General features: G+C 47.5%; 2 protein-coding genes and 1 pseudogene across 2 annotated transcripts; all 3 read left to right on the top strand.

Moving 5' to 3' along the window:
* Positions 1 to 4,661: 4,661 nt before the first annotated feature.
* On the top strand, positions 4,662 to 8,239 carry LOC120684064 (indole-3-glycerol phosphate synthase, chloroplastic-like). The gene is made up of 10 exons (XM_039966167.1): positions 4,662 to 5,010; positions 5,110 to 5,388; positions 5,476 to 5,652; positions 6,195 to 6,269; positions 6,362 to 6,406; positions 6,509 to 6,673; positions 6,782 to 6,860; positions 7,175 to 7,257; positions 7,605 to 7,673; positions 7,766 to 8,239. The coding sequence occupies exons 1-10, from the start codon at positions 4,825 to 4,827 to the stop codon at positions 7,859 to 7,861; spliced, it is 1,254 nt and encodes a 417-aa protein (XP_039822101.1). The 5' UTR covers positions 4,662 to 4,824; the 3' UTR covers positions 7,862 to 8,239.
* A 493-nt stretch (positions 8,240 to 8,732) lies between these two features.
* On the top strand, positions 8,733 to 13,367 carry LOC120682905 (poly(A)-specific ribonuclease PARN-like). The gene is made up of 7 exons (XM_039964925.1): positions 8,733 to 9,163; positions 9,875 to 10,002; positions 10,197 to 10,519; positions 11,134 to 11,247; positions 11,509 to 11,635; positions 11,847 to 12,111; positions 12,321 to 13,367. The coding sequence occupies exons 1-7, from the start codon at positions 8,799 to 8,801 to the stop codon at positions 13,141 to 13,143; spliced, it is 2,145 nt and encodes a 714-aa protein (XP_039820859.1). The 5' UTR covers positions 8,733 to 8,798; the 3' UTR covers positions 13,144 to 13,367.
* Positions 13,368 to 17,178: 3,811 nt separating this feature from the next.
* LOC120680490 lies at positions 17,179 to 21,430 on the top strand (annotated as a pseudogene).
* The last annotated feature ends 2,223 nt before the right edge of the window (positions 21,431 to 23,653 follow it).

Genomic DNA, 23,653 nt, shown 5'->3' with positions numbered 1-23,653 from the left:
GTACCAACGACAGAGTTCAAAAGCACAGCGGACGTTTAAACCCGAGTTCGAAATACAATATGATAACCACGACGATGATATAAGGTGAGCTCCACATCCTGCCCACCGATGTGATGCCAACCTGCCCGATCTTCACGGGGAAGACGAGGCCCACTCGACGGTCCACCCAGGAGGAAGCGGTTGTCCAATCTAGGACGCACAGACCTCCTCGAAGTCAGCGGGGACACAACCTGCTCAGAAGGGTTACAACAACAACCCTGAGTATACTAATACTCAGCAAGGCTTACCCGACCTTGGGTATACTTAGCCCATTACCTAGACATGCAAAGCTTTTTGGCTCTGGAGTTCTTTTGCTGAAAGGCTGCTAGAAGTGGATCCTTACTTTCAATATTTTAGCTCCATTTAGTACAGCGAGTATTAACTAAATTCGCCTAAACATCTAGAGCACACATGGTGGATCAGATTAATTCTTCAAAACAACAGATACAACATTCCACCTTCACCTTTCAAAGCTTATTCCACTTCTTACTACGATGTGACGCAGTGACCAAGGTTCTCTTAATCGAGAGAGACGGCGAATCGATCCGATTTAACCTTGCAAGGTGGACCTAACTCACACGACACGTGAAAACCCCGTCGGGCCACACACTTCAACTGTTCCCATCATCACCCCGACGTCTGAATCACGCCTGCCAAAACCCGGGTGAAGGGTCACTCACGGCGAACTCCCGGAGAACCCGGAGGCGACATACTATCCAACACCCGCCATCATTCCACTCCCAGAGTAGCAGGTCGCGATTCAAAGTATCATTGCAAATCAGGTAATTAGCTTACCGGTTTCGACTACCTCCTACTTCCTGCATGTGGTTAGTACTGTTCAATCCTCAGTCATCAGGGCCAACAACGGTACGGTCCTCAATCGACACAGGTGGAAGTTCATTTTCTCATCTATTCCATATCCATACTCCAACTCATTTCCGCCCGGACTCCAATTCTCTATAACGCATCAACTCATATAAAAGCCATAGCTAAGGGATCAAGATCCTAAAACTCGCGAGTGACAGTAATCACTCGACTTCTACCGAAATCTTATTTAGCAGAGCATTTCTATCGACAACTGTACTAGTATAGACTCACGGTACCTAGGAAAAACATGCATACTATGGTTCCATACAACTCCTAGAACATAAATGCACAAATACTTAATTAAACATTAATATACTGAATATATGGATTATGCTCCGGGGCTTGCCTTGCAGGTCAGCGGGGTTAACAGGGTCTTCTGGAGCGTGCTCAACGGCGCCCTCCTGCTGCTCTTCTGCTTGTGGCTCCTGGACTGGCTCAGCAACTAGCTCGCAGACGACTTCGTTCGCGGCGTCTACACGTATGAAAAAGAATACCATGCAACAGTTAGAACACAGTGCAACGCATGAGGGCTTAAGATGCGATTCTAAAGTTCAACTCATTTTAGCCTGAAGTGTTTCCTTCAAAACAACAACTACTAAACTTGCTTAGAGCAGCAAGGATTAAGACAGACGCTTGCTTTGTTGAGGTACACAAGCATGAAATAATTAACTAACAACATTTATTAAAGAAAAGAGCATAGCTAGGGATAATTTATAAACAAAAACCTAACTTGCACACATGATCTAGCAACAAAAATTTACCAGCTCAAAGCGATATTGATAAAACATGCCACAGAATTATTTCAGCTTTTATTACTGACAGAAAGTATTTATTTTTGCCCTAGCAAGCTAAACCAAACACAAACATATCTACACAAAAGTATATAGAAACAGGTCATGCAAATTTTACAGTGGTTTACACATGAAAAGATGAGGCTACTAAATTAATTTCAGAATTTTTAGATCAATAGAACTGCATATAACAAATAAACAAGCTCAAACACAAAGTAAATTTTACCAGGGATAAAACTGATATTTGACATGCATGAATATTTTTGCTCTGAAGTTCTGGATCTAAGAAAACTAACAATATTTATTTTGCATTTTTAGGATTTTTCTGCGAATTTCTATGGATTTTTAAAGTCTACAGCCAAAATAAGTAAAAGGAAAAACATTAAGGGGGGCTGACAGCCGGGCCCCACCCGTCAGGGAGCCCAGCCCGCCCCCATTCCCCTTTCCCCCTCCCCTGTTTCGCCCGTGCAGGGGCCAGGCCGTGGCCATGGCGGCGGCAGCCGACCGGCGGCTTGCCGGCGGTGCGGCCTGGGCCACCCGCAGCCGGGGCAGCCCGGCGGGGACGGCACAGGCGGAGTAGGGCGACCGCGGGGAGGCGCAGAGGGGGGGCACGCGCGTGCGTGGTGGCCCGCGGCGGCGCAAGGCAGGACGCGCGATGGCGGTGACGTTCCGGCCCGGCCAGGGCCGGCCGGCGGCGTAGGTGGGGCGCACCGCGGCCAGGGGGCCCAGGCGCCCCTGGGGCGCGCGACGGTGGCGCACGGCCCCGCGCAGGGAGGGCCGGCGGCGTGCGCGAGCGGCGCGCAGGGCGTGCGCGGCGGCGCGGCGGTGAATCGGCGGCAGTGGCGGCGGATTCGCTCGGGGAGAAGGTTGGCGAGGATGAGGGGGTTGCGGGGGAGCTCACCGAGGCTCGATTTGGGGCGGAGGATGGCCAGGAGAGGGAGATCGACGGAGAGGGCGAAGCTCGGGGCGGACGGCGATGGCGGACGGCGGTCTGCTGCTCGATTTCGGCCGGGGTGTGGCTCGGCCGAGCTTGGCGACGGGCGGAGGAGGTGGAGGGCGAGGTGAGGCGGCTTGGGGCGCGAGGAAACGAGCTGCGGCGGCGAGGGGCGACCGGCGCGACGAGCTCTGCTCACTTCGACTCGCCGTGCTCCGAGGAAGGAGAAGGGAGGAACGGGACGGGACAGGAAGCTTTGAGGAGTCCGCGAGGATAAGAGCGGCGCTCAGACGCCGAGGTCGGGCGCGATCGCCGACGCGTGGAGGCTCGCCGGCGTCCAGACGCCGACGCCGGTATGGGCGTCACAGTGCCGAGCACAGTGAACCACTGTACTCGTTTGACTCGTGTTTGACCAGTTGAAACTCCAAATTTCATATAGGAACTTGAAATTTGGTCAAAATAAAAGTTGTAGAGGAAAAGAAGATCTACAACTTTCGTTTTGGGCGAAAGTCGATTCGAAGCTCGGATCAAGGAGAAAAACGTAGACGAACACAGCTAAAACAAAGTTTAACGCGCGGACTCGGTTAACGCTAATGACGTGCTTAAGTCAGGATTAGAGATTAAACATGTGGTTAGCGAGTACGCTTAACACAGGGGTGTTACACGCGAGCAGGAAGCCGCCGCCGCCGACACGTACGTAAGCGAAGGCAAGTTTCATCGACCCCTACGTGAGCGGTTGCATCTATGTGAGGACGTTTAGCTGTAGCCTGGGTCTAGGATCGATTACATATACCAGTACTTGAGTGATTGAGTGTGTTCATGCATGCATCTGAGTAGTCATGCATATCCAGATCTGAGACTAGGATATGAAGGGATCTGGCTGAGACCAGGGCAGCTGGGTGTGCTGGAGCCGGTGCTACCGTGGTGGTAGACTGGCGGGTGAGTGCTACCATGGTGGTAGACTCGAGTTGGTATGTTGAGGGATGGTTGCTTCCCTGGCGAATCATAAGGACCGAGTTGTTTTGACATCTCACCTAGCTTACTTTAGTACGACCACATGTTCCGGTATGGGCCGGACTTAGCCTAATCCCACTGGTTAACCTGACGGTCGCAGGAATGGTTTACGGGTATAGACCATTGGGGTCAGGGCCCGAGAGTTTGTGCGGCCGGGCTGGGGCGTGACCACGGCTGGGTGTCGGCTATGTCGGTTGTCCGTTCGGGCAGTCGAGCGTGTGGGTACAGTGTACGACCTCTGCAGAGTGTATAATCCATTCGAATGGTCCGTGTCCACGGTATGGACAGGCTACGGTGTGGTCCTGACAACTAGTGAGCTACCTACTGTGGGTTGTGTCGGAAAGAGTTGCATACCATTAGTTGCATTGCTATTGCATTGTGCTTAATGTGTGTCGTGCATGTCATTCCCCTCCCGTAGGGTGAGGTGGAGCTTGCTGAGTACTTTTGTACTCACCCTTGTTGATTTTTCTCCAGAGGATCCTGACTTTATGCCAGAAGACTACGAGTAGATAGTGTCCGCACCCAAGCTGATCGAGTGGAGCCGTATTGGATGAAGAGCTAGTCCTCCATGTCGTCATGCTAGTCGTTATCCTATGGTTGTTCTGTGTAGCTCTGTGTTGTCGCTTTACCCCTTGTGTACATGTTGAATAAAGCTCTGTATGACTCTGAACTCCACTTGATGTAACATGTATTATGTCGGAGATCTTATTCGGTAATTAATACATGGTTTAGCCTTTATCTTCGGGTCGGGCGCTTCAAATGGTTATGCTTTTGTACAGTCCCTATGCCCAACACTTTGCAGCATTCTGCAATCTGTATCTGTGAATCCCCTGCACGCTAATTATCTAATGAGATGTAATTGGAACCCCTCTAATTTCCCCCTGCAAATGTGCTGTTTCTTGTGAAATTTCTGCCTCCTGTAGTTTCAGAAGCTCTTGGCAGACGGCTTCTTTATCAGTTTCTGTGGGATTTTTGCAGCAAGAATCCTCAGTTAACCTGTGACCTGTATGACTGTATGGCTGTATCTCCTCCCAGTGCAGGCATGTAGACGACTGGCGCTGGTAGACTACAGCGTGGTGCCAGCAGTGAAGCGGTCTGTAGGAGCGCTGGTGTACGATGCCCAACGGCTAACGTCCACCCCAATCCAATTAGCCCCCACTCTGCTCCGCGGCGCCTCGAATGGAAGCGCTCGCTGTAGGATCCGCTCCTCCCCGGCCGGGCCTCGCTGCCCCGACCCGCTACCCCCACCGCCGCGCCCCGAGAACCCTCGTCGCCGCGCGCCGCCCCCTCGCCGCGGCCCCCATGGAAGCCGCCGGAGGCGGTCGCTCGAGCCCCGCCCCGGCCCGCTGCGCCAGCGCCGAGACTGTCAGTTCCCCTTGCCTTCAGCTGTCGAGCTCGGTTCGCCGAGAATTCCGACCGAATCGTGAGGTTGTATACTTGTATTGTACCCGTGCTCTCGTGCAGGAGTCGGAGGTGGATGAGGCCGCGACGAGCTCGCCCGCCGCGGAGGCCGAGGCGGCGGGCGCCACGGAGCAAGGGGGCAACGGGAGCCCCGTGGCGGACGCCGCCGCTGCCGGGGCCTCCATAGAGGGCGTCGACGGGATAAGGATCCGGCGGCGGCCCGTGACGGGGCCGGCGGTGCACTACGTGGGCCCGTTCCAGTTCCGCCTCGAGAACGAGGGGAACACGCCGCGGAACATCCTCGAGAAGATCGTCTGGGACAAGGACGTCGAGGTTTCGCAGGCACGTCTGTGAGATGACCCCGTGCTATGCGCGAGCCAGTGCCTGCCTTAGCCCGTGCTCAATTTCGTGCGTGCTTGCGTTTGGCAGATGAAGGAGAGGAGGCCCCTGTACATGCTGAAGGGGTCGCTGGAGGCTGCTCCTCCGGCGAGGGACTTCGTTGGGGCGCTCAAGGCGTCGTATGATCGGATTGGCTTGCCTGCACTGATTGCGGAGGTCAAGAAGGCTTCACCGAGCCGTGGTGTTCTCAGGGAGGATTTTGATCCGGTGAGTTTGGGGTGTGGATCTCCAACATTTCATTTGTATTATCAAAATCTATCTATTTGTTATATGTGCATTATAATCCTTGTCTGGGAACTCATTTGTGGAACCTTAGTTGTAATATGAACCTGTATGTTATTGACTGAACTGATTATTGTCAGTGACATATCAAGTGATAATTAGTAATCACTAATTAATTGTCAGGGAATAATACAACGAACCGTGAGTATGCCAGGATGCCTGTCCTTTCTATAAAACCTGCATGACGCCTACAGGAGAGATGTGAGGATTAGAATATAGGTTATATATGTTGCCTCCCTTCAAGTTTTATGTATATCAGATAGCCCATATATGTTGCCCGCCTGCTAAAAAATTGTAAAATAAGTGAATAGAGGCCATCTAATTGATGCTTGTTTTTGAATATTGTCTAGTGATAGTAATAGGTTTTATTTGTTGGGACTCTGAAATCTGAATCAACATACATGATTATGTTTTGAAATCAATCAGTTTCTTTAGCCGTGTAATAATGTTTGTTGGGACATAAACAGGTTCAGATCGCTCAGGCATATGAGAAAAATGGAGCAGCATGTCTAAGTGTTCTTACAGATGAAAAATATTTTCAGGTTATTAACTTCTTCACCTTGAGAAATTTTATCTCATTTCTATCATCAATTATTAAATTATGTATGCTGAATACTCCTTAATATGTGATCAGGGAAGTTTTAACTACTTGGAGGCTATACGCAATGCTGGAGTCCAGGTGCTGTATCCACATTGCGTACATACATTTCAGAAGTCAATTGTATTCAGATAGGGTATTTCCAGTGCATCAATAGCTCAAGTTCTGAATTACAAAATGCAGTGCCCTCTTCTGTGCAAAGAGTTCATAGTTGATGCTTGGCAACTTTACTATGCACGGTCCATGGGTGCAGATGCTGTTCTTCTAATTGCTGCTGTATTACCTGACCGTGATATCAAGTACATGTTGAAAATTTGCAAAATACTAGGGATGGCTGCTTTAGTTGAGGTTAGCTGAGCTGTTCTTGCGATATGTTATATATGTTGTTTCAACTGCCACCTCATGTTGCTCTCGTGTCATTTGATTTATTGATTCAACTGGACTGTGTTACTGAAGGTTCATGATGAAAGGGAAATGGACCGTGTTTTAGGAATCGATGGTGTACAGCTCATTGGAATCAATAACCGCAATCTTGGTATGTTTTTTTTTACCCTAGATTCAATTCCTAGTGAAGTCATTTAGCTATTTATCACTTGGAAGCTTGTTGATTCATATCAGAGTATTAAACCATTGGTTTATGTATCTCAAATGTCACCGTACGATGAAGATTTCATTGCATGGTAGAGAAGTGATTGGAGTAAACATACGTCAATCTGACTATTTAAGTGCTTGTATACCAAAATAAGGTGGTAGCTGTGAGAAAATATTATTATAGACACTGTATTCTACTGTAATGCTCCAGTCATGTTATTAGGTTGAATAATTCATTGAGGACATCTCCTTTTGCAGAGACGTTTGAAGTTGATATTTCAAACACAAAAAAACTTCTGGAAGGTGAACGAGGACAGCTGATAGCTCAGAAGGATGTAATTGTAAGTATTTTCTTTGACATGGGTCTTGTGAAAAGAAAACGAATGCAAAAGGATTTTTTACTTAGTAAATTGACATCAGTAGCTACACGCCTACACTTGGGGCAGCAGTTCTTTATCACGTAATTATTGCCATCTTAAACTGCCTCACTATATAGCATATTGCGCTGTGCTGTGAATCAGGCCTATGTACATGTACCTTCAATTCAAACTGTAATCCGTGGATGCCAGTACACCTATAATGAAATCACTATCCAGAAGTTGTAAAAATAACTGTACCACGCCACACATTTGACTGTGCCCAGGAAGTAGTACTTCATCGAGCATTCATGTTCTTTGCTATGCTTCAGGTTGTAGGAGAATCTGGGCTGTTCACTCCTGATCACATTTCATTCGTTCAAAACGCCGGGGTCAAAGCAGTAAGTCATCGGCCACTAGCGCCTCCAAAACGAACTCCAGGTTCATCTGACGTATTGGGTCAAAGCTGACACCGCTGGTACGTTCGTTGTAGGTTCTCGTTGGGGAGTCCCTCATCAAGCAGGAGGATCCAGGGAAAGCAATCGCTGGGCTTTTCGGCAAAGATATTTCGCACGTGGTTGCTTCCTGAAGATGCAGAAGGGCCGGTCGAGATAGTTGAGAAACGCAATGCTGGACCGCATCATTTTGTATAGCTTGGGGAAAGATGACTCCTTCGGAGGGTTTTTGGCGGTCTTTTGGTTTACCTGACCTGATCAGACGACTTTTCCGTATTCCGGTCTTTTTGTGACCTAACCTAACCTTCCGGACAGATAAATACAAGATTAAAGTGCACAAGGTATATTTGAATGATCTGGATGTACCAGAGCGGCTTGATATTGCGTAGAATTGATCTGCATTGTGGCTCGTCTTGTTTGGAGCATGGAAATTTAAACTTCATGCAGTATTTGTAGAAATTTTGATGAAAACTGGACTGTTTTCTATAAATATACTGTAAACATTTTGAAAATAGATTATTTTGTAAATTACGGGGAAATTGTCTACAATACAGTATACTCCAAACTATTTTGTATTACTGGGTCATCGCCTACTAATCTACCATACAGTATACACAACCCAACCCAAATTTAAGCTCGTCTTCGTTCATGACATTTTCGACATATGGGCCTTATACCAACACGGGTTTAGGCCCCGTTTAGTTCCCAAAAATTTTCACCTCCCCTTTAAAACACATGTATGAAGCACTAAATGTAATTAAATAATAAAACTAATTACACAGTTTGGATGTACACGACGAGACGAATCTTTTGAGCCTAATTAGGGCATGATTAGCCATAAGTGCTACAGTAACCCATATGTGCTAATGATGCGGTCAAAGGCCTCAAAATATTCGTCTCGCGGTTTCCAAGTGAGTTCTGAAATTAGTTTTTTAATTAGTGTTCGAAAAGCCCTCCCGACAATTTTTGATTTTGGGAACTAAACGCTCCCTTACAGTCCATTACATCAGAAACAATCAAACCCAACCCCCCGCCGCCCGCCGCCGCCCTTTTTCTCCAGCGACGGCGACCATGCAGGGCCGCCTCCGCCCCGCGCCGCCGCCAAGGGCCCTGCTCTTCCGCGCGCTCTCCTCCTCGCCGCCTCCGAAAGGCGGCGGCGAGGGCGGCAGCGGAGTGCCGGTGAAGCAGGTGACGCGGGGGGACCTGGCGGAGGCCCTGGATGAGCTGCGGGGGCGCGTGCGGGAGGCCGCGTTCGTGGGGCTCGACCTGGAGATGAGCGGCGTCACGAGCGCGCCCTGGAGGGACACCTTCGAGCTCGACCGCGACGACGTGCGGTACCTCAAGCTCCGCGACTCCGCGGAGCGGTTCGCCGCCCTGCAGCTCGGCGTTTGCCCCTTCCGATGGGACCCCGCCAAGTCCGCCTTCGTCGCCCATCCGTACGTGCCGCTTTGCCTCTCCCAAATCTCCTTTCTGTTCTAGTAACCCGCCCAGATTTGCGTGCTTCAGGCAACAGCATTTTGGCCTTGTTTTCTGTAGAAAGTTTCGTGGTGATACTTCGGTGCTTTGGCGGTTTGCGACTAACAGATTTGTGTGCTTCAGGCAGCAGCATTTTGGCCTTGTTTTCCTGTAGAAAGTTTCGTGGTGATACTTTGTTGGTGCAGAAGTCTCATTGAGGTCTTTTCTTTGATCCTAATAATAACTGCTTAGTGTGCTTCTTGCAATGCTCTGCAATGATAAGCTCGTATTGAGATAGCAATGATAATGGAGATGTGAGAAAAGTCGGATCAAGAATGGCTCATGAACATGTTGTACCTTGCAAAAATTTCGGATACGCCATACTAGATTGCACTGCCAATCTGCAGAACCTGTATGCTAACTGCTAGTGTCTAGCTTCATGGTGGACATGGATGCTGCTCTGGCACACAGCCGTATGAGGCAGATGATTTGAGCTTCATAAAGTAGAGGGCAGAGGTCCAATATTGAATCCTCTGTATCTGTCTTAGTTGTGAGGATTTGCACCTTTGCAGCATATGTAGCTATTGGCTTGCCTTTTTATGCGATGTTAATTGTTGATTGCTTGATCACTTGCTAATCAGCTCTGTAGCTGATGTTTTTTTTCAGGACATAACCTTTTTTCTTCTTGGCAGGCATAACTTCTTTATCTTCCCTCGCAAGGAGCTGAGTGATTGTCCATCTCATGAGTTTCTTTGTCAGACAACTTCAATTGACTTCTTGGCAAAGTACCAGTTTGATTTCAACACATGCTTCCGTGAAGGTGCTTTCTCTTACCTATAATACTTGGTTGAGCTGTTACTTTATGCATTTTCTCTGTCAATTAAGATTGCAAGATGTGCCTATCACACAAAACTCATTTTATAGTTCTTCATTATCTGTTACTTAAGAGATAACACATGCTCCATGCATATTCCCCGAGGTACTTGTTCATTTACAATATTTGGTTAATCTCAGGAATATCGTATTTATCCAGAGCACAAGAGGAAGAAGCACTGCAGAAACTAAATTTGTTGCATCAAGATCAAACATCTCCATCTTCCACCACTTCTGAAGGGGATGGAGATATGCCTCTAGAGAGGGCTGCTGATATCCTTTTCACAGAAAGGATGAAAATGAACTTCAAGGAATGGCGTGATGTGATAGTCAGCAAGCCCGACAGCCATTTGTTAGGAAACTCTGAATGTGTGGCAGGACAATTCCAAACAGTTTTCTTCAAAATGCGCCCAGCTATTATGCTTAATGGATTCTCGTCACATCAGTTGCAGCTAATTCAACAGGTATTATTTTCCTTGGAACTTAGCGCTAGCTGGGTAGTTAAGTTGTGAAAAAGATACTGTATTCATTCATGAGTTATATCTTTGCTAAAAATTATGAATAGTGTTGTTATGTAATCCTCCTTTTTATTGTTTATTTGATGTGTTATACTTACACATGTTTATGATGAAAACAAAAGCAAAAGATGACCACACGCCCCTGCTAAAGTTGTCTCTTGGTACCTTATTGAATCTTTCAATTTATTTTGTGTTTTAAAGCAGTCGAAGTGACCGATGGCCAAAGAAATTGATTCTCATAACTCAATGTAGCAGGCACTGAATGGGTTGAACACTTAGGAACATATGCGTATTTTTCTTTGCGAATACTGTAACAATAAATAGAATGGACACATTGTCCTCCTAAAACATCCAAGTAAAGCTTAATCCTTAATATACTTGTTCAACACTTCTGGCTGTTGTCATTTTGATTGTAACTCTGCCATGTAGAATTTACATTCATTGGTTAGGTTTAGGATATGTTAGAGCTATTGTGTTTTCTGCTGCACAAAGTGTTACTAAGCGGTGTGTGGCAAATTAATAAAGCTTGTACACTCTGTATCCGTCGTTTGTCTGTGCAGGTTTTGAGAAAAAACTTCAGGGATCTTGTTTATGTCTGTACATTTGGTGAGGATGACACATCTGAAAAGAGAGTAGTTTATTCAGACACCGATGATGACAGAATATTGCTGATGGTAAGAGAATCAATTTATTTTATTTGGCATGGCACATGATTTGTTACCTTTTTATCTATACTGAGCCTATTTCAAAAAGCTGGAGGTCATCTATTTGACTTTAAGTTCAAATGGTGCAGTCCAGCTTTCAGAATTTGTGCATATCATTTCCTTTTGGTTTTAAATTGAAGAGGTGCAATCCATGGGACATAACCTTATTTATGATCATTGTTCCACTAATCTAAGCAATAGGTAGTGATATTTGTTTCTATTCCAATGCAGAAAGATGTGCAGGAAGATCTACTGAAAAGCAGGGAAGCAAGAATCAAATCAGCAATAGGAATCCGGCATGTCATTGACCTTCTTTCGTCGGAAAGGAAATTGATTGTTGGCCATAGTTGTTTTCTAGGTACTCTTTTGTCCTTACGGGTAATTTATGAGAAGTAACTCCACAGTTGATACATGGTGAGATTCCCAATGCACTGCAGTAAAAATTTCTTGTCACGGAAATTTCTGCTCAGATGTGCTGGGAATTTGGAACTATTTGATACCAATTGAATTCGTGATATATCTAGCACTAACTCTTATGCTTCTCAAAATTTTCTTTTGTTTTTAAACAGATATTGCACAAGTGTATAGCAAGTTTGTCGGTCCTCTTCCTTCATCTATCAAGGAATTTGCCTCAAGGATCCACAAAATTTTCCCACACATCGCAGATACCAGGCATCTTATGTCTGTCAATCAATCAGTTCAGAAACTGATGAAGCAGAAAAGTAAATCACTGTCTTCAGCTTTCTCATTTTTGTGCCCTGCATCAGATTCATATGCTATGAAGCCATCCAGTCTTTCTCCTGTGAAAATTGAAGTTGAAGGAGATGAAACAAAGTATGTTTTTTTCTGGATCTTTGATATTTTCCGCACTTCAAGTTTTTTGCTAACATTTGATATGCTTGTGTGGTTATGCCCAAAATTTATTTGGCATGTACAGAGAACTTGCTTTTTGAACGTTCTAGTTTAATTGGAATTAGTTGGTTCTACACAAATTGACATATTGACTGACCCATTCTTCCTTTGTTTGTCCTGCTATCCTGCAGGTCGTCTTGCTTCATTTCAGGTGCTAAGCACGAAGCAGGGTATGATGCATACATGACTGGATGTGTTTTTGCACAGTTGTGCACTTATCTTGATATCAAATTTGAGCAGCTCTCACCTCAGGATAACTTAGCAACAAACAATAAGCTGCAGAAACACATCAATCTTTTGTCCCCAAGCTGGAACAGTGGAACAATGATTGATTTAAGCTGTGGCATGGAGAGACCAGAGCCAGGTTATATGAGAAGGTATCCTGCTCCTGTGTATGATAACATTGTTCTCATCTGGGGATTCATGTCTAAGGTCAGACCAAAGGAAATTAAGGATTGCATCTGCAAAGTGTTTGGTCCAGGATCGGTCAGTTCTGTCTTCTCCATCGATTCCACCGCTGTCCTTGTGCAGTTTGAGAAACCAGAGTCTGTAAATGATTTCTTGGATTTGAAGGCAGTTTTGGAGAGGACGGATAGTGCTATCTCAATTGTACACCCATTGTCAACTATATTGGGAGGAGGCCGAACTCGAGCTGAGAAATATGATACCTGCAGAGACATCTGCAGCTCTTCTGAATCAAAATATCTTTTTGCTGATCAAGCTGAAGCAGTTTGTGCAACTTCAGAGAATCAGCTCCGAGAGAATGCTGATGACAATCTTATATCTGGTGTGCACCAGAGTATTCTTGATGGCACAGTGCTCGCCTCTGTAAATAAGGGAGATGCAACAAAATCTGGTTCCAAGAATGAAGGCGATGCTGATATTACATGCCAGCGTATTTTAGATGCTCTACACAATGGCAGAGCATTGATTGGCAGACGAATGAGAAGCTAATGACTGTTCTTTTTTTTTAAAAAAAAGAAAAGCTAATGACTGCTAGCGGCCTTTTTCCACATGTTTTCAGCAATTTGCCACTTATTTTGAGGCTTACTGCTCTGAATCTAATAGGGAATATTTCCCCAATGTCTTTAGGCACAGTGACATCCCTATCAGGGAAGCATTCTTCCAGCTGTCATTTAAAAGAATGATTAGTGCATTCTTCCATCCTCTTTTGCTCAGTGGGAGATGTCCTGAATTTTACTCTCTAACAACGCATCAACGGATGCGTAAACTTTTATTATTAGTAGCAGGATATCGAAACTCTGCATGATGCACACAAGGACAAATCATTTAACAAAATACTCCAGGCCTGCCCTGTAACCTGTGGCTCTCTATATAGACCTTTTTTTCACGAAACACGTTACAAATGCTCAAATATGAATGATGAGCTGGCAGCGTCGGATACATCGCCCTACCACTGAAGCCCTACCACTAACAACGTTGATTAAATCGTGGAACAAATTTAGAAAAATGCAACCACTCATGTCGAGTTGAGGACTCCAACCTGTCTAAGCCTCCTCCAACAGCCGGAGACGTCGCCAGCAAAAATAGTTGTTTAATCAATGAACAGTACAGAGACATGGAAGTTTTATGAGCACAGTTACATAGACTGTGAATTAGGTAACTGTGCCAGATGAGTTTTATGGTGATGAAACTCTATCCTTCTCTCTCCTTGCCATATCAGCAAAAGTGATGATATTTAATGCTATGAAACTCTCCATGAAACCCCATTAAGACTAGCCTAAGTAACTTTACCAGTTTGAGCTGCACTCAATTCACGGCGTGCCTTAGTATTGACACCATTAAATATCTTATTGTCCCAATACATGGGGACCTTTGCACAAGTAGGGCTTGGCTATAGCACACTCATATTTTTGCCCCTTCCTACACCTGAATTTTTTTACTCTGAATCAATTGTTTATCTTCTTCCTACCCTTCTTCTTCCTTTCACTTCTTCCTGCTCCCGTCCCGCCTCTTTCGCCGCCGCCTTGCCTCCCCAATAGCGAATGCGGGAGGGTCTCGCCGCCGCCGCCATGGTTATTGTCGCCCCCGCCCCATCCTGGCCCAACCGCCCTCCTCCACTGCCCGGCCCGTGGCGCCACCGCCGCCGATCTCACCGACCCCGTGCCACCACCACCGCCGGCCCTGCGTACCACCCCCAACCTTCCTTCTAATCCTAGCAATGGAGATCGCCGGAGCCCAAACCCTTATCTTGAACCCTAACCTCGCCGGAGGTGGAGAAGAAGCTCATCGGAGATCGCGTTTCCGTTCCAAAATTTGGACTCACAAAATTCGGAGTGTGGAGGGTGGAAGAAGTGCTCGAATTCCATTTAGTTTTCCCGTTAACAAAATACTCCAGGCTTGCCCTGTAACCTGTGTCTAGCAGTCTAGCATACAAGAACTATGTTTCAGGGGCGGAGCTACATGTAATGATTGATGTCTGTTGACATCGATAATTTTCTGCAAAATCAATGAGCAATCACTGTTTTGTACTGTTCATATATGGAGCTGACAATATTGTGACAGAGAGCTAACCTCGGTGGCTTCATATGCTGGCTCTGCCCATGCTATGTTTAGGCTACTTGTTCTCAATACCATCAATCTAAAAGCTGTTATCATCTTGAAGTCATCATCATCGCAGAAGCATTTTGAACAATTCCATCGCACTTCACTATTTGATCATACCAATTGAGAAAAATGAGGCCGCGTTTAGATCGCGAAAATTTTTGGGTTACGACACTGTAGCATGTTTCGTTTTTATTTGGTAATTAATGTCCAATCATGGATTAATTAACGTCGTTAGATTCATCTCGTGGTAATCAGTCAGACTGTGTAATTAGTTATTTTTTTAACTACATTTAATACTCCATGCATGTGTTGAAAAATTCGATGTGACGGAAAAGTTTGGGAACTTTTTGGGAACTAAACGCGGCCTGAACACTAGAGCTCACTCTTGCATTAATTTTGTTGAACACCTTCGGTCAACCTCACTGTTGGCCGGAACAACACAGGGATGGACAACCTCGTACCAACCCTATCGAAGCTCGCAACATTCCAGCTTGGAGCGTGTGGTTTTGGCATGATGCAAGGGTTATATCCGATAGCTACAGCGAAGCTCAGCGTGCATGCCCAAGTTAGGGAACAAGTGGGTGGGCACCGTCGGAGGTGGCGGCAGTGGCAGATTTTAGGGTGGCCGGAAAGATGTCAAAACAACAGCCATTGAGGTGGCCATGGCCAATTGGGTTACCGGTAGTTTTCAAGATTTAAAAAACCCTTAATAATTAACGTTGGCATTGAGTATCCGCTGGAAGGTCTCATTAACGCTTCTCGCTCAACGAAATTTATGGATGTAGCAGACAAAGGTTACGGTGGTGTGGTAGAAATTTCTGAATTTTAGCACACGAATGTTCAAATGTTCTTTTTTTTTTTGAAAAGTAATGTTCAAATTTTCCAATCGCATGGGTTTTGCTTTTGCATCCAAGGTCTCGTTTAGATGTATGCTGTAAACTTTTTGAAAGGAAATCTTTTAACATTTGAAGTACTAAACATAGACTAATCACAAAACTAATTACAGAACTTGTCTGTAAACTTCGAGCTTTTGCATCCAAGGTCTCGTTTAGATGTATGCTGTAAACTTTTTGAAAGGAAATCTTTTAACATTTGAAGTACTAAACATAGACTAATCACAAAACTAATTACAGAACTTGTCTGTAAACTTCGAGATGAATCTAATGAGTCTAATTAATTTATCATTAGAGCATGTGTACTGTAGCAATTTAATGTCTAATTATAGCCTAATTAGGTTCATTAGATTCGTCTCGCAATTTATAAATAAATTATGTAATTTATTTTTTATTTTATCTAGATTTACTACTGCATGCCTATAAAATTCTTATTTGCTGTGATGGTTTTGGAATTTTGAATTTTGCATCCGGGCAAGCCATGCTCCCGTCATTCGCTGCCCAGTCGTTTGGGATGCCTCCCCTAGCAACTGCCAACTGGAGTATCGTGATTCGTGAAGCCGTCAACAACTGAACATGCATGAGCGTCGCACTGGTCCTCCCGGTTCCGGGACCCGGCCTTCCCGGTTCCCATTCCCACTCACCCCTTCCCCTTCTGCAGCAGCCTCGGCGCCGCGTTGGCCTGTCGTGTCGCACTGTCGCTACTCGCTGCCGTGGCGCTGCTCAACTTTACCACCACCGGCCCCACACAGCACACCACCCAACACAACCAAATCAAACCACACGCTAACGGGGGATTGAGATTCCGTGCTCAGCACTGTAGCGGTGACTTACGATCTCTTCAGAGCCGTCCATTTCGAGATCGACGGCGAGGTCTGTGCAAACAGTATCCGTGCTACAGAATTAAACAGTATGGATACAGTATCATCGTACAGTGATTATTTTGTCCTCTAGCGCAGTTTTTTTAAAAAATTCTATAATTTCCGTCACATCAAATTTTTGGATACATGTATAAAGTATCAAATGCAGTTGAAAAAATAACTATTATACAGTCTAACTGATTATCATGAACTGAATCTTTTAAATCCAATTAATCTATAATTGAACATTATTTGTCAAGTAACAACGAAATGTGCTACAGTACCAAAACCCAAACTTTTTCACCAACTAATGCCGTGTTTGGTAAAAATTTCTAAAAAAACGAACGCACATATGGAATACTAAACGAAATTTATTTGCGAAATCTTTTCATGGATGAGTGCAACTTTTCGAGACGAATCTAATGAGCCAAGTTGCACTACGATTGGCTAAAGTGATGCTACAGTAACCACTCCAAATCATCCTCTAATCATGCGGTAAAAGACTTTAGTTACAGCACATACTACAGTACCATGATTGTAAAAATTGTTTCATAATTAGACTTCATCTAATATCTCTAATTAGTAGTCAAATTTTCATGACAATTTTCTCGTACCCAACCAAACACGGCCTAAACACATCCTAAACCACCCAACTCCACGCTAAAACCCTCTCGCCGCGCCCGCCTCCCCCATGGACGGGTACGGCGCCGGCGACCGGCTCGCCGTGGCCTCCGCCTCCCCGCAGGCCGAGGAGGCGATCGCCGCGGTCCGGGACGACGCCTACGCCGGCCTCCGCATCCCCTCCTGCGAGGAGGACTGCGACGACCTCTACGGCGACGTCAACGTCGGCTTCCTCCCCCTCCCCGGCCCCCTCCTCGCCTCCCAAAACCCCCTCCCCCGGCTGCTCAATCCTGTCCCTGTCCCCGTCCCCGCCGCCGCACCGCGCCCCGGCTCCGGAGCCCCAGCCCCAGCGCGAGCCCGAGGCGCGGCCGGAACCCGCCACCGCCACCACCCCGCGACACCAGCCGCCGCCTCCTCCTCCTCCCGCACCTCCGGGACACCACGTGCCGCCGCAGCCGCAGCGCGCGCCGCGCGGTGGGGGCGCCTCGGCCTCCTACTCGTCGCCGCCCAGGTGCACGGCGCTGTACATCAGCGACCTCCACTGGTGGACCACGGACGCGGAGGTGGAGGCCGCGCTCGAGCTCGCGCCGCACGGCACCGCCGCCGCGCTCTGCGGCCTCCATTTCTACTCCGAAAAGTTCACCGGCAGGTCGCGCGGCATATGCCGCGCCGAATTCCTCAACGCCGCCGCGGCCGCGTCGGCCGCCGCCACGCTCCACGGCCGCGCCTTCCACGGGCGCAACTGCGTCGCCTCGCTCGACCGCCCGCCCGCGCTCGACCGCCTGGGCGACGACTCCGACTCCTGCGCGGAGGCGGCACGGGCCCCGAACCCTACCCGGGGCCTCGGCAACGGCAGCCCGGGCGCGAGCAACGCGACGACGGGACGAGGCAATGTGGGTCCTGTGTTGGGTGATCGGCCGACTCTGGCGCTGCCTCCACTGTCCGTGGTTCCCCGGCCGTCTCCTGGGCCGCCGTTTGGTGGCATTACGGGAGGTGTTGGTGGATACGGTAGATTTCAGTCTACGGGGCAGTACAATGTGGGGATGGGTTGTGGCATGATGCCGTCGCCGGTGGCGCCCAACCTATCCTTCTTGGCTGCTGGTGGGATGGCCATGCGTGGCCCGGGAGTGTGGCATGATCAGGGGATGGCTGGGGGCTTATGGGGTGTTCAGCAAGCGTGGAATTTCAGAGGTTGTCAGGTGCCATGGCGGCAGCTACCACCACCAGTGCAGCACCAATACGGGAATTGGAACTATGGAAAGGGGCGTGGCATGAGGCGTGAAAGACCAGGTAGTAGGAGTGAGGAGAGGGGCATTGGCAAAGTGAGCTATCCGGATAGAAGGCAATCTGACCGTGAGAAAGGTCAGCATCGGGAGCGTGCCCTGGAGAAGGAAAGGAAGCGGGAGAGGCACTGGAATGAGAGGGATCGACATGGGGGTGACAAGAGGAGGTACCAGGAGTACACTGAGCATACTGACTTCGACAGGGGAGGGCGGGCACGGTCGAGGAGCCAATCAGGGGATGATAGTGATGATGATCGTCCAAGGAGGCGGCACTAACGTTTTGCACACCAGGAAGCATCTTCCGGCTAAATGGTAATTACAATGCTAGAAAAACATCTTTTATAACTGTTTCGTTTTCCTCTATAACTAGCTTGAGTGTTGTATGATTCTGAAGTTATCTTTTGGGTTCACTTTTGAGGCAATCATTTTAGTGTTCTGATTCTGAGTTGCATCTTCTCACATCTTTGTCTTGGTAGACTTATATATCCCTAGTTCTATCATGCAACCAGGCTCTTCCCATAAGTCACATTCTTGTGTAAATGTACATAGATAGCTCTTGTTGTAACTGTGAGGACCGTGCCTTTAACCTCCTTATGCACCATAATGCATTATTATGGTGTCTAAAAGGGTGTAGATTTCAAAACTTGAAAGGTTTGATGCATTATTTTATTCATCCAACTATGATTCTTTTTCTACTCTTGTAGAGTCAATGGAATGAGATTGATGTCTTGTTTTCTAGGAGAAGAGATTCATCTCTTGTCACAAATACTGTGACTGCTCCGTTCAATGGTTCTACATAATCACTTTCAATTGTAATGTGATTCCCCTTTTAGATTGCATCTTGCGTGAGCAGGAGGCAATTTGTTGGTTATTGTATGGTGAATTGTTGCCACTTGGCAGTAGTCGGTTATGTTGGAGGTAGTGCAAAAACAGATCTATATTCATTGTAATCATGTTGGTTGGCTATTTTATGAATTCATCACGTATAACGTGTTAATTGGCATTGGCTACATAAACAATTGGTTTTCAGTTGACTTATGTTATCAGCATGCTCCTTTCTCCTGAGTGAATTGTGTTTATGCCATGTCGTGTCATACTACGCATCTACACATTCTGAGAGACTGAGTTCCTTCATAGGAACATATTACTTGAAACATGTGAACCATTAGTCATTGATCCTATCCATGAAATTCGTCAGTCAGAATCAGAACATAATTCTGCCATTCTTTTAGGCAGAGTGTCTTTTACTGCCTTTCAGCACTTGTGCTAATTAAGTACTGCATGGTACTATATAGTGAAAGTTCCTTAGCACAATACTACGGAATCAACATAGCACAAATCAACTTTCATCCACTAGTGCTTGATCTTAAGAGTTACTAGCATACATGTTTGGGCCTCTTATATGTTTAACTGCGCTCATGCATATCTTCCATGCCTATGTACTAGCATGTGGTTTTGAGATGCTTCTCAAACTAAACAAGAACTGAATTCTGTTGGTTCTGACGTACATGACTGCTGATGCAGAACTCATTAGTTGCTTGCATAAGTCTTGAATCTGAATGTTAGGTTTTAATGTATGCCTGTGAGGTTGTGACTTCTTTTTCTTTTTTTACTTGAGATAGCTTATTTTTATTATTCTTTTTGGCTTCATCTTTTGTGAGGAGAGATTGGCTTTATTGCGGACAGAATGTTTCGAGAGGGGATGGATGAACAGGAGGGGATAATGTGGATGTTATAGTGAATTGAGTGGAAAGGATGAGTTGTACTAGAATAAACCTTGTCAAATGTCATGTCACAAATTTTCATATGTCAGTTTCAATCCAATGCTTGCGCAATACACTGCAAATAATGTAATTCTGAGTGACAAAATGATCAGTGGTGATAAATAAAAATTTAATAGTTGGGAGGTAAGATATTGTTATCTTGGTGAAATGAACTGGAAGAAGATCCATTGATTCACCAAAAAGTACTAGAGCTTGGATGAACAAGCTTTTACCAAAGCGTACTCAGGTTTCCATACTAGTGTTTTACTGACTGGATGTTGGACAGGCGAACCCAGTGTCTCATGGAGTGTATTCTTGGACTCGTCATCAATCAGGATATCAGAGTACCAGTGGTAATGTTTCTTTGTTGGGACTTGAGAGTGTATAATAGTCTAGCTCCTTTAACCATTCTCAAAGTTTCCAACTACTGAGGGTTTGAGTGAGGATGGTTAATGGGTCCGATTTTCTGCTGTGAATGATTTGTGTGTAGCATTCATGATTTAATTTTTCATGTTCTCCATTAGATTGAAACACCACTTACATAATTGATTGTATGCAATCACAGTGCTTTCTCTCCTTGCCAAAAAAAAAGGGTGCTTTCCCTCCTCACAAAAGAAAAGGCTACAGTGCTTTCTCGCGAACTTGGGTTAATTTTGTACTATTCCTGTTCAAGTATGCTGATCTTGTTGATTCATATATGCAGGTACATTGTCTTTTGCGGTCATGTTCAGCAACTTCTGCTCTCCTGGTGTTACGCTGCAGGCACCAGGCTTACCCAGTACTAGCAACTATCAACTGACTAGGAATTATCCTCTGCTTCTGCAGTGGTTAAAGCTAGCATAATTTATGGCGATATTACTTTTGGCGGAGACTGCAGCGTTATTTTAACTCCAGAAAATACCTGACTCAGCTAATATAAGTAGATTTTATTTATCGTTGCAGGACTATACCCGACTCAGCTAAGGCTGGTTCCAACAGTGGGTCTGCAGCCCCAGCCCACAGCCACAGCCACGTCAACGCTCGCCAGCCCACTCGACCCCAGCGCTCCATCAGTCAGCCTGCAGCCTCAGCCCACAGCCACATCAGCGCCACGTCAGCTTCTCCATTCCAGACTTAACCATTTCAGAACGCGTTGCTCTATGATTTAAATTGACACAGCAAAACCACTTTATTAAATTTAAAAATTCAGAAATTACATAAAAATTCGAAATAAAAATTACACGACAATTTAAAATAAAGAAAATTACATAAAAATATAAAAACGGTTAATTGCAACGGCTATTTTATAGATGAGTTGGGGATGAAATTTGTGATTTTTTGGAATTTTTTTCGAATTTTTTGGAGTCCAAACGGTCAAAAACGGGTAATTGCAACGGCTAGCTGACGTGGCAGCCGTTGGCCAATCACAGAGCGCCGCGTGGCAGCCGACCGGACGCGGGGTTGGTACCGGCCGGGTCGGTACCGACCGCGCGCGGCTCCCACGCCGGTCGGTAGCGCTACCGCTCCGCGCTCTCGGTTTCTGCGCTTACCGACCGGCGCGGGTCGGTAGTCGGGTCGGTACCGATCGGCGGGGGTCGGTACCGACCCCTTTGGAACCAGCCTAATATAAGCAAAGAACTGACTCAGCTAATATAAGCAGACTTTATTTACCGTTGCATGTCAGTTGGATTGTGGGTGTGGGATGTATCCAATCTCCTGGTAGTGTTTTCCTCAGCTACCCTGCGTATGGTGATCGATGTGTTAGCAAATGAGAAAATTCTTGTCAGAGAAGGATAGCACTGTATGTTTCTGTAAGATAGTGACGAGTACCTGCTGGCTGCGGCATCTATCGTTGATCGCCCTTGTTGACTGAGCATTGCCGTACGCGGTACGCCACAACGATGCAGTGGCGTGATCTTACACTGAACGTGCTGAGCGCTGGGCAAGCTTTGCGCGGCCATGGGAATGTTGGTGCGGTTGGGGCTAGACGAAGCAGTTGAGCTCAGCTAGTCAGGATCAACTCAGGATGCTGCACTTGAAGCGCCGCCTCCTGCCGGCACACCGGTCAGGTGGAGGCGTTCGGTGCTGATCACCTTTGCGGGGATTCTCGTCTTCCATATGTTGGTTGTGAGAAAAATTAGATTTGTACCCGTGTCAGTAATATATCGATAGTATATATCTAACTTTGTGATCTTTTAATAGTATGGTGGGCCGCCACCAGTCCTGAACCGTGATTGTTGTTAGGTCGGGCCAAGCGGCAGCACGCCAGACTGGGCCGTCGTTCCGGGGTGGCTCCGCCGCTCCGGTTTGTTTTGATCATGGGCCGGAGCGCAAGTGCGGCCTGCCGATCCTACGAATCGCACCAGACCCACTTCAAAAAAAGAAAAGAAACGCACCAGACGCTGGCCGCCGCACCTGCCGCCGCTGGCCGCTGCTACTGTAGTTGTGGACTCGTAGCTGGTCGAGATAGCCCGGGCACGCTGGCACGCACATTTCGGTGCGCCGCCCGCCGGTCCATCCTGATCCCCACATGCACGGGTGCGTGCGCTGCAGTTGGGCGCTCCCGCCCCTGTCCTGCCTCTGCTGCTTTTGCGATGAGCCACCCAACCCAACCAGCCAGCCAGGGCACGGAACCAGCCGGCCGGCGCAGCCTTCCTTTCGGCGAACCGACACCGACCACACCGAACCTCTCACCTCTGGGCTCTCTGCCTCTCTCTCTCTCTCTGGCTCATCTCGGCAACGCGCAACGCCCGCCCCCGGTTTGCCTGTCGCCTTGTCGGTCAGCCCGTCGCCACATGCACGGACACGCGCGCGTGGCTGGCTGGCTGGCCGCCTGAACTGCCGGCGCGTAAGACTAAGGCTTCCTCCAACGCTACCCCGAGAACGGCCCCCTCCCTCCACATACCGTGCACAGTTATCCCTGAAGCGCTCCAACGGCACACCCTACATCGCCCCCCCCACGTCCGGTGAGCGGCTTCACCTCCGCAAATGTGGAGGGAGGTCAGCGTCCCTAGACGTGCGAGCCGTTGCAACCTCCATCTCGCGTGTGCAGGGAGCGAGCCCGTGGAGCAGGGAGCGAGCCCGTGGACGCGTGGCGGCGGCGGCGGAGAAGTCGGGGGCGCCGGCCGTTTGGCTGCCCCGCGGGAGGTCGGATCCACGAAGCTGGAGGCGGGGAGCGAGGTGGGTGAGGTGGTGGCGGTAGATCCAGTTGGCGGGTGCGGCGGGAGGTCCGGCGAGGTGGCGGGCGTGGAGGGCCGGCGTAGCGGGGGAAAATCCAGGAGCTCGTCGCGCGCGGGAAGCAGATCCGGAACGCGGGGGAAGAAGTGGAGTGGCGGCATCCGGCGGCGGGCGCAGAGCTCGTCGCCGAAGCCTCCCCGGAAGAATCTGCAAGGTAAGTCTAGGTGCAATTTTCGTTTTTCGAAAATCTCCATGGTGCTCTGCAGTTGGCGTTGATTCTAGTTTATGAACCTTTGATTATGCAACCTAAATGGGGAACG

The sequence above is a fragment of the Panicum virgatum genome, chromosome 7N (assembly GCF_016808335.1).
Source record: "Panicum virgatum strain AP13 chromosome 7N, P.virgatum_v5, whole genome shotgun sequence".
Classification (NCBI taxonomy): Eukaryota; Viridiplantae; Streptophyta; class Magnoliopsida; order Poales; family Poaceae; genus Panicum; species Panicum virgatum.
Note: the sequence above shows the minus strand (reverse complement) of the source record. Positions and strands in the feature narration are given on the sequence as shown.

Excerpts from the sequence above, each read along its gene's own strand:
- LOC120684064 (XM_039966167.1), top strand. The coding sequence starts at position 4,825 with ATGGAAGCGCTCGCTGTAGGATCCGCTCCTCCCCGGCCGGGCCTCGCT. Across the intron at positions 5,011-5,109 it reads GCTGCGCCAGCGCCGAGACT|GAGTCGGAGGTGGATGAGGC; the intron begins GTCAGTTCCCCT and ends GCTCTCGTGCAG. Across the intron at positions 5,389-5,475 it reads AGGACGTCGAGGTTTCGCAG|ATGAAGGAGAGGAGGCCCCT; the intron begins GCACGTCTGTGA and ends TGCGTTTGGCAG.
- LOC120682905 (XM_039964925.1), top strand. The coding sequence starts at position 8,799 with ATGCAGGGCCGCCTCCGCCCCGCGCCGCCGCCAAGGGCCCTGCTCTTC. Across the intron at positions 10,003-10,196 it reads CAACACATGCTTCCGTGAAG|GAATATCGTATTTATCCAGA; the intron begins GTGCTTTCTCTT and ends GGTTAATCTCAG. Across the intron at positions 11,636-11,846 it reads TGGCCATAGTTGTTTTCTAG|ATATTGCACAAGTGTATAGC; the intron begins GTACTCTTTTGT and ends GTTTTTAAACAG.